This window comes from Narcine bancroftii, chromosome 7 (genome assembly GCF_036971445.1).
Source record: "Narcine bancroftii isolate sNarBan1 chromosome 7, sNarBan1.hap1, whole genome shotgun sequence".
NCBI lineage: Eukaryota > Metazoa > Chordata > Chondrichthyes > Torpediniformes > Narcinidae > Narcine > Narcine bancroftii.
In genome coordinates, this window is record NC_091475.1 from 9,291,515 (window position 1) to 9,306,726 (window position 15,212).

At 37.5% G+C, this 15,212-nt stretch overlaps 1 protein-coding gene across 2 annotated transcripts in view; it reads left to right on the forward strand.

The window, feature by feature from the left end:
• urb1 (URB1 ribosome biogenesis homolog) overlaps positions 1-15,212 on the forward strand; it is a 101,928-nt gene that overhangs the window by 77,178 nt on the left and 9,538 nt on the right. For both annotated transcript variants that reach the window (XM_069888752.1, XM_069888753.1), the window contains 2 exons: positions 10,155-10,315; positions 12,782-12,893. In XM_069888752.1, coding sequence (XP_069744853.1) covers positions 10,155-10,315; positions 12,782-12,893 — 273 coding nt within the window. The remainder of the gene's footprint in view (positions 1-10,154; positions 10,316-12,781; positions 12,894-15,212) is intronic.

Here is a 15,212-nt window from a genome sequence, read left to right on the forward strand (position 1 = left end):
ACAATGGAAAAGCAATATCAGGGCAACTAGAATCCATCACTGCAGGCCGACTATTGTTGAACATTGACACGAAAGGTGTGCAGATGCTGAATACAAACAAAAATCAGCAACAAAACATTTTTACGTCAGTTGAACTAACGGGACGCGTCAGCATCATTATGCAATTAAACCTGCTAAATTCAATAAAAGTTAATTTAATGTTTCTCCAACTTCCTGCGTGATACAGCAAATCTGAAATTATAGTTGTGTTCATCTTGAAGTTGTCTATCATAATCCCCAATTTCTTTTCTGGAAGCAAATCTTTAGGGGGAGAAAAAATGTTGTCCAATGTAATTATTTATATTCCAGAATCCATGGTAGTGAAATGCTGTAAATTGTCTAAATGTTTAACTCCTCTAACATATTGTGCCAGGGATTTTAAGTTTTGGATTTCAGAACCTTTTATTTCTCGACAGATGTTCCATAGACTCATTAGCTGAGACTCGGCATGTTGGTATTGCTTTGAGCCACATGGGTGGGTCAGAGCAGGTCTCAAACATGAAACCTCTGTCTCTGACACTCAGCTAGAAAACTAAAATAACCTAAAGCACGTTTAAAAAAAAAACTTTTCTCCAAACAGAAATAGTTGATAAAAATGTAATTTGCTGCTTTTTACTCACAGCTGTAAAATATCCATCCTTACTGATGCTGCCCTTGTCCTGCACTATCTTTTCTTTCATTCTAATTCTATGCTCTGTAATTGTGCTTCAGCTTTGATGAATCTTCGAGTTGATCTGTTAGACTGCTTGCTGAAGAACCGGGTGTAACGTGCCAAATAGCATTAAACTATAACTTCAATTTATACTTGCAGTTGGGTCATAGCTGAAAAGATTCATCAAGTACGGGGAACAGTTAGTTATATAATGGTTTGTTGGTAAAGTTTGTATTCTGTGATTAAACAATCCAGATGAATGGTCTCAAGTGGCATACCATTGGTCATTTCCAAGATATGGTGCTAAAATCAAGAGAGAAGCATGGCCCAAAATGCCGACAAGTTCAAAACCAATCAAATGTGCCTTTGTTTGTTTGTTTTATCTGTTCTTAGGCTAGGACCAGTTGGCAAACCTCTCCCATCAGAAGATCAAATTGGCTTCTCTCTTAGCTGATGACATAACAATATTATTCCGATAACCAACTGAAGTCTCAGGTTAACAGCAGACCATCTGATAGGTTGGAAGTCTGTGGATATTTCAATTTAATTTTAAATCCTAAACTGTTAATTTACCTGGATTAATCACATCTAACCTAAATGTGAAAAAGAAAGGAACCCTCCGTATGCAGTATGAACAGTTGGATACTTTTCCACTTCTCCTGAGGGGCGCTCATATTTTCTCGATAGTTGGGCAACGGCATTTGTGATCCACTGAAAACCTTGCGTAATCTCCTTTGACTCCAGAAATTGATTTGTGATCTGTGAATGAGATTTCCACGACGCCACAATATGAGATGTCTTTATTTTCTTCACTGATCCCTTCACCTTACATCAACTGAGGCCCCATATATTTAGCATGAATTAAGCTTTCTTTCATATGGAACACTTCTAGGTCAAGTATAAAGTCATCAGTTTCAGACATTTTTTTTGGAATATTTAATTTGATTTTTTTTTTATATAGCTTCAAAGTAATTTCGGCAATCAATGCAATCTTTTTTTGAATATTCATGGAATGTACAGAGTCTGTACGTTTTGTCCCCCTTGCCCCCAAACACATAGCCATACCGATTATGCATTATATAAATACAAGTGGGGTTCAGAGCCCCCACTGAAGACCTTTTAAAAAAAAAAAACAACCTACTTAACTAAGTAACCCAAGCTGAGCTAAATCATATCATAGCCTTAGGTCAGAATAGTAAGTGTGAATATTGAATTTTTCTTTAATTCCTTAGCAATGGTGGCACGGTTGGTGTAGCGGATAGCACAATGCTGTTACGGCACCAGCAACCAGGACCAGGGTTCAAATCACACACTATCTGTAAGGAGTTTGTACGTTCTCCCTGTGTCTGCAAGGATTTTCCCCCGGGGTCTCCAGTTTCCTCCCATCAATGGGGTGTAATTGGGCAGTACAGGGCACATGGGCCGAAAGGGTCTGTTATCGTGCTGTATGTCTACCTCAATTCTGAGTTACACAAATATCAATTTATTATGAATTTTGTTCTTTAGTTTCAAAAGACCTCTTATTTCACAAACATAAAAATACAGGCAGATACCCTGGGTAACACTAAAGGATTAAGGAAAGGCTCATTTCTTAATATGGTAAGACAGGGCTTGGCAAAAGTGACTGAGAGCAGCTACTTTCAGGTAGATCTGCATACGTCCAGTGGGACTCATTTGAAGATAGTGAGAGTTCAGGGCAACTGTTTTCCTCTCTGGTGAAAGGTCAACCCATAAAGTTCAAGGAAATCTGACTGAAAAAGCATTGAGGGATTTTTTTTTTAACTTTATTTAAAGATTTTATCACATGAATAAAACAAAAAAATTACATTTAAAGAAAAATAAAAAAAAGTAATTATTACAACATAGCATTAATGACCTAACTTAAATCAGTCTACCCCCCCCCCCCCATATATACGGCCACTAAAAAAAAATCTATAAAAACCCACCCTTCCCCCCCCCCAAAATAAAGAGTGAAGAATTAATAAAGTTAATAATATATTATATATAAAAAAACACTCACAAACAACAAAAAAAATAACAGGTAAAAATACTAATTTAAAAAAAAGTTATCAAATCTAAAATATCACACATAAAACATATTTAAGTCAAACTTAATTGCATGTACTTAACAAATGGAGTCCACTTCAGCTTATAAAAAGATATCTTATCTTGAATTGAAAAAGATATCTTTTCCATAATTAAACAAGACTTCATCTCTAAATACCACCTATCTAAGGTTAATATATTTCTGTCTTTCCAAGTAAGTGCTATACATTTCTTGGCCACCGCTAAGGCTAAATAGATAAAAGAAATCTGATAATCATTTAAGCCTAAGTCAATTAATGATTGCATATTCCCTAATAAAAATATATCAGGATCTAATACAACATAGATATTATATAAACTATTAAATATAGATTGAATACCTTTCCAAAACTGTTGCAATCGATCACAAAACCAAACAGTATGTAAAAAAGTATTGGCCGTCTTATCACAACGAAAACAACAATCTGACTTACTAAGACCAAATTTTTTTAATTTCTCTGGTGTTAAATATAATTGATGTATAAAATTATAATTAATCATCACTAATCTAGCATTGATCAATTTCCGAATACAATTCTGACAAATTTCCATCCAGGCTTCTTCAGCTATTATAGAACCTAAATCTTTTAAGCATTGAGGGATTTAAAGAAGTTGGTAACTTATGGCAAGGATAGAACTTGTCTGCGAGGTATATAGAAGCGTATTTGAAGGTGTGTGTAGGGAAGGTTACTGAAGTAAAAGGGTATCAGGATGGCAAGGTTAAAGAAAATTCCACAGCATTTTATGTATTTTAAGGACAAGAGGATTAAAGGTGTTAATACTAAATAAAACGTGCTGGGTATTTTTTCTGTTCTGTATGCTTGAATCAATGTTAAATGATTTCTGTAGGAATTAGTATTTGCTTTTGAACTCGATTTTGCAATTCTCTTGATTTTGAGATTAATATCTATTATAGAATATAATTATTTAAAGAAACTCCATCAATATGTGTCAATCTAAGATTCTGAAGTTCATAAATTATTCAGATTTTAAGATTATTTGTGGAGTTGATGAGTAAGAGGGACACCTTTATCTTTTGTTTATTTTGACATTATGATAATACAGTTAAAATTATAAGATCTTAAAAGCAAAGCTCCCCAACATAAATAGCTCACATCACCATCTGGCTCGATGTTAAATTAAAATGTGTTGCGTTGTTTCATTGCTTCTCAACCAGTAGTGACCTTGGAATGTGAAGGAAATTATATTTGTCTGACACAAATCTGTCCATGAAATACTCTATAATTTTAGATTTCTTTGACCTTGCAAGGTGAATAAAAATAATGACAGATTTGCAACAGTTCAAAGTAAATATGTCACTTCAAGAGATGAGTTTTTGGAAGACACACAGTGGTGGAAATGGACAGAGGTATCTCCAGAGAATAGAAAAGAGGTATTTGAAAGCCCCATCAGCAGTGGTGGGATGGGAAAAGAACAACTGAGCTGAAAGCCGTAGTCAGTGACTGACAAAATTGGATTGGGCAAGATTGAAGGAAATTGTAGTCACCCTGGTTAAGAAGAACGGGACCATTAGAGGGCGCACAAAATCAGTGAACCGGTGCGGACTCGAAAGGCCAACATGGCCTGTTTCCGCTCCGTAAATGGTTATACGGTTTAAGAGCATAATCTCTGCTGTGGGAAGTGTATGGTTTAGTGACATCTTAAATCCAATTTGCTTGTTATGATGTTTTCCCAGATTGGGTAATTTGAAGGACAAATTTTAGCACAGCATAGATTCTAGCCCACCAAGAACACAAAGAGGCCTCAATATAAATCCCTCAGTTAAGTTTCCATTTTGGGAGCCAAATTTAATAAAATTAGCCACGATCAGCGTGCCTAATTTGTTGTCTCTTGGCTGTTAAACAGAAATTTATCAAAAGTTCAAAGGTACAATAGTTGATTCCACACCCAGCACCCTTGTCTAGATCCCCATTCCCACCTCATCTGTTGCTCGACTCTCCAGTCCCTCCTGACAACCTAATTTTGGACACAGTCAGGAAGTTGTGATCGCCTTTTGGGATGTACAGTAAAATCCCTGGAATCTGACACTCCGGAGATTGTGGATGCCAGACATGTGCAAAATATAATTTGAAATAAATTCAGTATTGTAGTCCTTAATTATGTAAAGTTCACTTTAATCAAGTAATTCCTGTAATTTACAAAATTTGAACTCCAGTTGGTCGTGCTGTAACAGCGTTACGTTAACTGCTATGTTTACGCCCCCCCCCCCCCTCCCAGTTAAGTATATAGATAAAGCCTTTCTAATATACTTTATATTGATAAAGACTGTTACAATGCAGGGACAAGGGAGACACTTTGGGAGAGTTGCCCCAGCAGCAAGAGGCATGAGCAAGCTCGTCATCTTGGACGGCACCATTTTAATTAAACACAACTTTATTCAAATCTTACTCAAGCAGCTGCTGTGGGCTCTGCTGGCTGATTTTTTTTTTAAATGTTGTTTCAGAGAACATTTACTTTTACAATTTTAAACTTTTATTTAAATTCTTATTAATTCTTACCCAGTGTTTTAAATTGTATTTATCTATTTATTTACTTCCTCACCTCTTCTTTTGCCGGATGCTTGGGGGTGCCAATTGCTTCAATTCCAAATACCCGGGATTTTATTGTATCATCTTCCAAATGTGGGACTCCAGCCCAGCCATTCTGAGCAGAAGTCCCCTTCCATTCTGCATTTGTTCCCTGTGGATCTCAGAGGTCCCAATTACCTTCCACAACTTACAACAACTAAATTTTCCATCAACTCACTAAAGCAAGTTTTAGTTAGGGTATCCAATAGATTACAATTTGAAGTGAACCTCTTTAATGTAGGGAAGGAAAAGCTACAATATCACCAGCCAGATTATATCCGTTTAGGTTACTGAACTAAGAATAAATGAAGTATTTTTAAAATCCTGTCCTGCACTCAACAGAGCACTGGATTTATGCTAAAGAAGGCTATGCATTTCCATGCACCACAAGTTTTGAGACGGCTAACACTAACTTTGTTTAGCTGTTCCAACTTGTTGGCTAATTAAGTGTGAAATTTAAAGGCTGCATGCTTACCACTTTTTACTGCTGGTCTTCCCCTGGGTTACAAACTCCTGACATCTTTGCTTCATCTCCCTTATTTTCTAGTCAAGGCAGCCCAATGAACAAACCTCGTGTTAACTGGCATATATCCAGAAATCAGCACGTGTTATGCTGCTCAGTGACATAATGCCACCAATACACAGTCCACTGCATAGCGTGAAATTAAGATCAATGCAAAAAAAATCACGTGAAATAAAAAGTTCATTATCAATTGTCCCTTTAACTCAGAAACATCTTTGTCTTTTTGAATAAAAGTGTCTGTTAAAATAATTTATGTATTATGGAAATAAAGTCAAATGATTTTGTCTTCCACTGGGACTAGTGAATTATTAAATTAGTGATCATTTTTTTTTAAAAACAATTAATATAAGGTAAATCAGATTCTGCAGATGTGTCCTTTATTTTCTGTGTATTAGTGATAAGTATTTGTTTTGTGAAATAGAACATTTTACTATCAGGGTCCTGTATATTAAATCACTAAAAATAGGCCTCAACCAGACCTTCAGTGAAGCATACAAAACCAATATGCTGGAAATTTAATTTTCTAATTTGAAAAATGCAAGGCCCACTCAATACTCTGTGTACTCAGCGGGTGCAAGCATGCTATTTGCATGCCTTGATCTGTGAAATCTCAATTAAATTATTATAAGGGTTGGGCTTTTTTTTTGCATCTCTAGATACTTAGTGATCCACTGCATACAAGGGCTGTCGCTGTATTTAATAATGCCCACGTCAGCGTTGTGAGAAAGCTGCAAAAATAAAGTGTTTTTATTATTGATGGAATGTGCAAGAACAAATCAGAAAACTTAGATCACAATAATTAGAACAGTTTGACACGAGCTAATATTTAAGAAAGCATTTTTAAACAGCGTACGGCTACAGTTTATCACCCAAAATAGAAGACTGATTGCATTTCTTATGCTTGTCTAAACAATCAATGATTTAACAGAGTGATGATTTACAAGATTATTTCTTACCAAAGTGTTAACTCCAATTAATAGCCTTCTTTCTTCATATCATCTAATAGGCTAATCCAATTTACCTAATTATGCTATCGGATTACTGACCCTGGCACAAGGAATTGATTTGATTACATTGCCAACAGTATTTTGGGAATCAACTCAGTTCTTAAAAAATTCAGAAATAAAACACAAAAATCTGTAGGCACCGTGGTTGAAGTAAAAACACGAGGTGCTGGAGAAACTCAGCAGGGCCAGGAATCCGAATGAAAGAGTAGAGTGGAGGGGCGGGCACAAAGGCTGGAGGTAAAAGATGGAGAAGGGAGGAAGGGGGCAGCGGCAAGAAAGGGGAGGAGGGGTGGCTGAGTGAATAGAGAGGGAGAAGAGCAGGTTAGCAGAAACTGGAAAAGTTGATGTTAATGCAATCTGGCTAGAGCATGCCCAGGTGGAAAATCAGTTGTTGCTCTTCCAGTTTTCCATCTGGGCTCTCTCCAGCCGGAGAAAAGCTTCGAGGAGGTGTCAAGTCACGCAAGTGGTGGGTGCCTGGAATGCATTGCTAGAGATCGCGGTGGAGGCTGGTACATTAGCAACATTTAAAAGATTTAAACATGTGGATGTAAGAAAAATAAAGAGTTATGGTTGAGAGGTGGGGAAGGATTGGATTGTTGTGGTGTAGGTTTATTTAGGTTGGCTCAACTAAATGAGCCGAAGGTGTGCTGTAATATTCTGTGGTCTAGGGTAGATACATGCTGTAAAACTTCCATCAGTACCCATACAAAAACAAGTATATAATTAAATGTCAGTCAGCCATTCTCCACCTTTTTTTTGGCTACATCTCCTTTAGGACTCAAAGTTTATAGCCCCGCTTCCCTGAGAAGCAGTTGTTTAGTTGCTTTCTTCTGCACTTCTCTTCCACCAACTACATAAAAAATACGTATAATTTCATTCCATGCCCTCCACCGCCCCCCCCCCCCCCCCCCCCCCCAGGTGGGGCTGAACAGCACCCATTGAGAATGGCTCCAAAGTGAAATTAGAACAGAATACACGTGCCTTGTGACTGGTATGAATTTCATCAGAAGGTGTTATGGTTCGATATAACTGGTGGCTATTAGTTAAAATATGTCTGCTTCTGTGAATACTTCAAGATAGACAATTATTTCTGTGTATCAGAATGCATTTTGTTGTTAATAGGCCAAAGTGTTGGATATGTACCTTGATGAAGGGCTCGGGCCCGAAACCTGGTTGTATATCTTTACTTCCTGTGGGGCCTGCTGAGTTTCTCTGGTATGTGTGTGTATTAACTACAATCACAGTATCTACAGACTTTGTTTCACATTTTGTTGTGCCCAGACTCCAATTAAAACTTTTCCATTTACTTCTCATTTATTTTTAAGAGTAGAGCAAAGAAATCGTCTATCAGAAATCGAAAATCTAAAAGAAATTACAGATGCTGAAAATCTGAAATGAAAACACAAGACCCAGCAAGCTGGGTAGCATCAAAGTTGTTGAAATTCACAAGAGGAGTCTCCAACCTGAAAAAATAATAACTCTTTCACTTTCCATAGATGCTGTCTAACCTGCTGAGTGTTTATAAGCCTGGATATTCCATCAATATGCTTTCTCCAATCAAAACCTTATAACCATATAACAATTTACAGTACGGAAGCAGGCCATATCGGCCCTTCTAGTCCGCTCCGATTTACGTGAAGCTCCACTAGTTCCACCTACCCACTCCTATGTTCATAACCCTCCAATCTCCTCACATCCATGTACTCATCTAACCTCCTTAAATGACAGAATTGCACCTGCCACAACTACTTCTTCCAGAAGATCATTCCACTCAGCCACCACTCTCTGAGTGAAGAAGCATCCTCTTATATTACTCCTCAAGTTTTGTCCCCTAACCCTTAACTTATGACCCCTTGATCCAATCTTCCCTACCCTCAGGGGAAAGAGCCTATTCACATCTACTCTATCCCATTCATAATTTTAAATACCTCTATCAAATCCCCACTCAACCTTCTACGCTCCAATGAATAAAGTCCCAGTCGTACAAAATAATTACATTCTTTTCTTTGGCTTGGCTTCGCGGACGAAGATTTATGGAGGGGGTAAAAAGTCCACGTCAGCTGCAGGCTCGTTTGTGGCTGACAAGTCCGATGCGGGACAGGCAGACACGATTGCAGCGGTTGCAAGGGAAAATTGGTTGGTTGGGGTTGGGTGTTGGGTTTTTCCTCCTTTGCCTTTTGTCAGTGAGGTGGGCTCTGCGGTCTTCTTCAAAGGAGGTTGCTGCCCGCCAAACTGTGAGGCGCCAAGATGCACGGTTTGAGGCGTTATCAGCCCACTGGCGGTGGTCAATGTGGCAGGCACCAAGAGATTTCTTTAGGCAGTCCTTGTATCTTTTCTTTGGTGCACCTCTGTCACGGTGGCCAGTGGAGAGCTCGCCATATAACACGATCTTGGGAAGGCGATGGTCCTCCATTCTGGAGACGTGACCCATCCAGCGCAGCTGGATCTTCAGCAGCGTGGACTCGATGCTGTCAACCTCTGCCATCTCGAGTACTTCGACGTTAGGGGTGTAAGCGCTCCAATGGATGTTGAGGATGGAGCGGAGACAACGCTGGTGGAAGCGTTCTAGGAGCCGTAGGTGGTGCCGGTAGAGGACCCATGATTCGGAGCCGAACAGGAGTGTGGGTATGACAACGGCTCTGTATACGCTTATCTTTGTGAGGTTTTTCAGTTGGTTGTTTTTCCAGACTCTTTTGTGTAGTCTTCCAAAGGCGCTATTTGCCTTGGCGAGTCTGTTGTCTATCTCATTGTCGATCCTTGCATCTGATGAAATGGTGCAGCCGAGATAGGTAAACTGGTTGACCGTTTTGAGTTTTGTGTGCCCGATGGAGATGTGGGGGGGCTGGTAGTCATGGTGGGGAGCTGGCTGATGGAGGACCTCAGTTTTCTTCAGGCTGACTTCCAGGCCAAACATTTTGGCAGTTTCCGCAAAGCAGGACGTCAAGCGCTGAAGAGCTGGCTCTGAATGGGCAACTAAAGCGGCATCATCTGCAAAGAGTAGTTCACGGACAAGTTTCTCTTGTGTCTTGGTGTGAGCTTGCAGGCGCCTCAGATTGAAGAGACTGCCATCCGTGCGGTACCGGATGTAAACAGCGTCTTCATTGTTGGGGTCTTCTTCAGCATGATGCTGAACCAAAATAATTACATTACTCTATAGAATAATGGTGACTATCATTCAAATTAATCATTTGCTTTTAAAGCTCTGGAATATTTCAAAATATCTGATGTCAGCTGAATCTTTGTGAACTTTATTTTTATAGAAAGTGTGGTTGACTGCCACAAGTTCGTGGATGTCAATGCTTTTGGACTGACAGTGGCATCTCTTAGCAGCTATGATCCTAAAATAAGAGCGGCTGCTTATCACGTACTAGGCAATTACCACATGCATCTGGAGGCTGCTCGTTTTAAAGAGAAACGGCAAGTAAGTAGAATAAAATTTAAACAAGCCTTTACTTGGACGTGGAATCTTTCCAGATATGTGCATTCAATCCATTGAATTATTGTCGATTTAAATTTTCAAGTGGTAATCAACCTTCTTTTCTGAGACCAGGAATAAATGTTATAATTACTCAGTTTTTAAAAATAGGATGGTTGTCCTAGATTTTAAAACTTCCAAGAGGAGCTCATTTAGACAGTTGCAAATGATACTGCAAGGGAGCAAAAAATTACTAAGTGGTTAGCACAATGCCATTACAGTGCAAGTGACTTGGGTTCAAATCTGGCACTGTCTCTGAGGAGTTTGTACATTCTCCACATGTCTGTGTGAGTTTCCTCTGGGTCCACTGCTTCCTCCCACATTCCAAAGACACACCGGGTTGGTAGGTTAATTGGTCACCTGGGTGCATTTGGGCAGTGCGGGCTTGTGCAAAATTAGTGTAATTGTTGTTGGTTGATAATTGCCAACTTTTTAAATAGAATCAGTTCAAATTTGCTTTTATTTTTACTCAGAGTTAGACACAACCTATTTATATTTTGTTTTTTAAAAAAAAATCTCTTTTTTTGTACATTTGCATTATAAACCTTCGGAAAATCAGAAAGCTTGATCAGTATTTTCCAGTGTATCACTGGCACTCAGTCAAACTGATGTTTGGGGACGTTTTCACCTCTTGCAATGTAATGTGACATTGTAGTCATTTGATCGGATCCCTTTTCAAGAATTTGAATGAGGGTTTAACTCCCTTACTATTTTATTTGAATATATCACATACTACCAATCCATGCCAAGGTAAAATAGGTAAAGTTACTCAAACTCAATCAAAATAGGTCTTAAAGATAGGCATTATTTTTTAAAAGGTAGAAATATCTGAATGCTTGAAAGGAAAAAACTCATGATCCAACTTATTTACTTTCTGTTATCATGTACTTCAATTGTGGCATTGCTGGCTAATCTTAGGAATTAATCTCTTTTACTTGGTTGATGGCCAAACAATTTGTTTTTAAAGGTTTTTTGAGCAAAAGATTTAAACCCAGCAATATCTCCCAAGCATTTATATGCAGCCAATATGTCTCCACTGCTATTTTCCTATTCTCTGACACATAACTACCTAATTTCCATTTGAGTGAATTAATTGTAATTTATTCACATCCTCCTATAAAAATTCATTCAAAAATTATTACCTTAGCTTAATTTTCTATTTGCCCTTTTTGCTGCAAATGTTATATCATTGATTCTTTTGCTTTGAACAAATTCAAGTGGCTTGTCATGTTCGCTCTTGCCTGATTCTCTTTTAGGAATCCTAAATGCAAGATAAAATTGCTTTTCAATAGATTTAATCCTGATGTACTGTAGCAATCCAAACTATGTACTGTTTCAAGTGTGGTCAGACCAATGATTTCTTGTGACTGTACGGCCTCTTTTTTTTTTGAAGATTGCAGATGATTTGCTTTACTTACTGTCACTACAATGGTTTTAATTTATAACATTGGACAATGGAGATTTTGCTTCCTATACACTTTTGTGTGCATGGGCTTTGGGCTGCTGATCACGAAAATCACCTTAAAATTTTCCTATCACATTTTTTTTAGATATATAAAATCTATTTTTGTGACTTCCTGTCATATTTTAAGTCTAAATGTACATTGCCCCACAAAGCAAGCTGTATTGGTCAGTCCAAGTATGCCTGGGTGTGCACTCAGTACAGGTGCTATGCAAATATTGTCTTTGGCCTGGGCATGATTAGATGATTAGTTAGGATAGATGCAGGCAGACCATAAAGGCAGCTCACATATGCAGATGTGGTGCATTACATTAATATAGATTGAATGCATTATGATGCACATGTTCTTCAGGCAATGGTATAGTGTACTTAACAATAGCATTTATTATCTTCAGGAAGGTTCAATCCAGCAGAACTGTCTCGTCAGTGGCGCAACAGCTGGATACATTTTGTTACATTTTGCCGAGTATACGGTTAAGGCTTAAAGGCGCAGCATAACTACACTTATTAAGAAATCTGTAAGATCTACTTCGGTTGTAAAATTGGTGACCAAGGCAAACCCGGGGCTCCTCACATTTGTTGATCAACATGTGTAGTCAACCTGAGAGCATGGCTCATAGGTACATTATCTGATTAAACATGCTAAATGCAATAAAAGTTAATTTAATGTTTCTCCAACTTCCTGCATGATGCAGCAAATCTGAAATTATCTTTGTGTTCAGCTTGAATACCCAATAATACCCAATATTCTTCAGGAAGCAAACCATCGGAAAAAAATTGTCTAGTGTATTCAGTCTTAACTCTTTGATTTCTTAGATCTTTCTAGCTCATCAGTTTTGTCCCATATATGTAATTGAGCTGAATTTGCATTCAGCCAAAGTTGATGCCTAAAGTCAAATACCGTCCTACTGATTTGTACAATGGATGATCTTTTTCACTTTGTGGTCCAGCTCCTGTATCTATTGGATATTGTGAAGAATGGGATCAGAAAACCTAATGTCAGGTTAACCTTTTGCTTGGCATTTTATATTGCTAAAGTTGCGCAACAGATGTTTAAACCAGGTGAGTAAAAACAAAATCGTTTTCAGAGTTCTGCTGTTGATAAGAATGCACAATATAACCATTCTAAGACAAAAAAAGATACAAGGCTGATGTATGTTGACAACATTAAAATGCATTTCTCTGAGGAAAAGTTTCCAGATTTTACTCAAAATTGATTTTGTGACAGTCTCCTTGATCCAAACTGTACTTGTCTTTGTTTCGGCCTCTGCGCATCGAAACAGGTTAGAGATGAGCTGAAGGTTTGGGATGCTTTCTAAGTCCAGTGGAAGAGCACTGATTGTTCAACTGTTTTGGGCATATTGTATACTTATACAGATATCATAAAATTCTTGACCCTCGTAATGAGAGAAGTCTGGTCTATTTGCTGGGAATCATAGACCAGCATATATTTGCTGTCAAAATACAGAAAAAGAATTCTCTTTGAAATCCTTTATTGATGAAGAATCTATGTTGATCAGAATTCTGAGCAGAAATAGTTTTTTTTGCAGTGTTTAACAAACAATTTCTCAATGGATGCACAACTACAACCATGCGGGATAGGAACAAAATGTTCCAAAATGTTGGAAAATGCTTATTTTGTCGTAAACAAAATTCCACGGAAGAAGAAACATTGTTCAATTGAAAAGTCGTCAGCATAATTTAATTTATTTTTCTCTCAGAATATTGCCCAACCTACTGAAAAAGTCAACATTTTCTGTTCTTATTGAATACTAAATTGTAGTTGATTAGAATAAAAGTTAATTAAAAACTCAGCAGCAAGGTCGAAATAATTAAGAATTCTTGCATTATTTGCAAGTAGTTGGCATTTTTGCATAAATTTCATGGGTGGTTTTCAAATAAGGACCACTCTGAAATCTAATTTCTTTATGAACAATTATTATTTTTTAAACCCATGCAGAAATACATCAGTTAATTTAAATAAATTTGTGAACTCAGCATGTTATTGCAGCATCAATTTTAATGTTAATTCAAGTTTATTATCCAATTGTAGAAGTACAACTGGACATTCAAACATTTATAGAGACAGCACACATATTTACAAGTGATTTACATGAGATATATATATACATATTTAAAGTTAAATAAATAATAGTATCTCAGAGGGTTTGCATGAGGAGATCATCAGACATTCGATAATCTCACTACCCGTGGGAAGAAGCTGTTTCTCAGCCTGGTGGTTCTGGCTCTGATACTCCTGTATCTCTTTCCCGATAGGAGTAACTAGAAGATTGTTCTATTGCCATCTCTGCTTGATCTCAAGGAGAAGTGGTTTAAAAAAAAGATTAAAAATAACAATGCTGTGCTTCCAAGTCTGTCTCTTTAACAGGTGAAATATAACATACCACAAGATGCTCCCTTTTCTTTTTAAATGGGAGATATGGTCCTGAAAGTAATAAAGAGAACAATTTTAGATTAACAAGCTCTCATCAATATTATTCAAGCGTTATTGATCACATTCTGCAAACGCCCTTTTTCAACATTTGTCATAAAGTTAGAATATTACAATGCTTCACTGAGTATCTTGATCCATTTTTGTTGGTATCCTATGTCCTGCATTCCCTGATCTTCAAACGATTGGGGTGGCATGGTTGCAATGCCTTTATAGCACCAGTGATCAGGACAGGGGTTCAAATCCCGCGCTGTCTGTCAGAAGTTTGTATGTTCTCCCCGTGTCTGCGTGGGTTTTCACGGGGCCTCTGGTTTCCTCCCGCGGTTCATAAATATACCAGGCTGTAAATCAATCTCGTGGGCAAAATGGCCTGTTACCATGTAATATGTCTATATTTTTTTTAAATAACATTTTAAAATCTTTCATTTGTTAATTTTGGTTAATATTTTCAAATGCCAATGTTGTGAATTTAAGGTTAGTTGAATCTTTTAATTTTATGGTACCTGCTGACATCAGGATAGTGAAATCCATAGAAGACTTATTCAGTCAGTTGCACACTTGTTGGCCTTTTCAAAGAGCTATTCAGTTAGTTTCATGCTTTCACTTTCACCATAACCCTGTAACTTATATGGTTTTCATGTTTATTTAACTCCTTTTTTTTTAAAAGTTATTATATCTGTTTGCACTCCTATTTCAGAATATAGAATCTAAATCATAATATTCTGCTTCCTGAAACAATTCTTATCTCTGGCATGGTTCATATCGCAGATATCTTAAATCTGCCTCTTCCGCTTACTAACTGTCCTACCAAAGAAACAATTACTGCCTCTGCGTCCTGTGGAAATAGATCAGTTTCGTTCTTCATTTGTATTCCGACTTTACAGAATTGATTACTTTTGTGTTAAATAATTTGAATGCCTAAAATATTT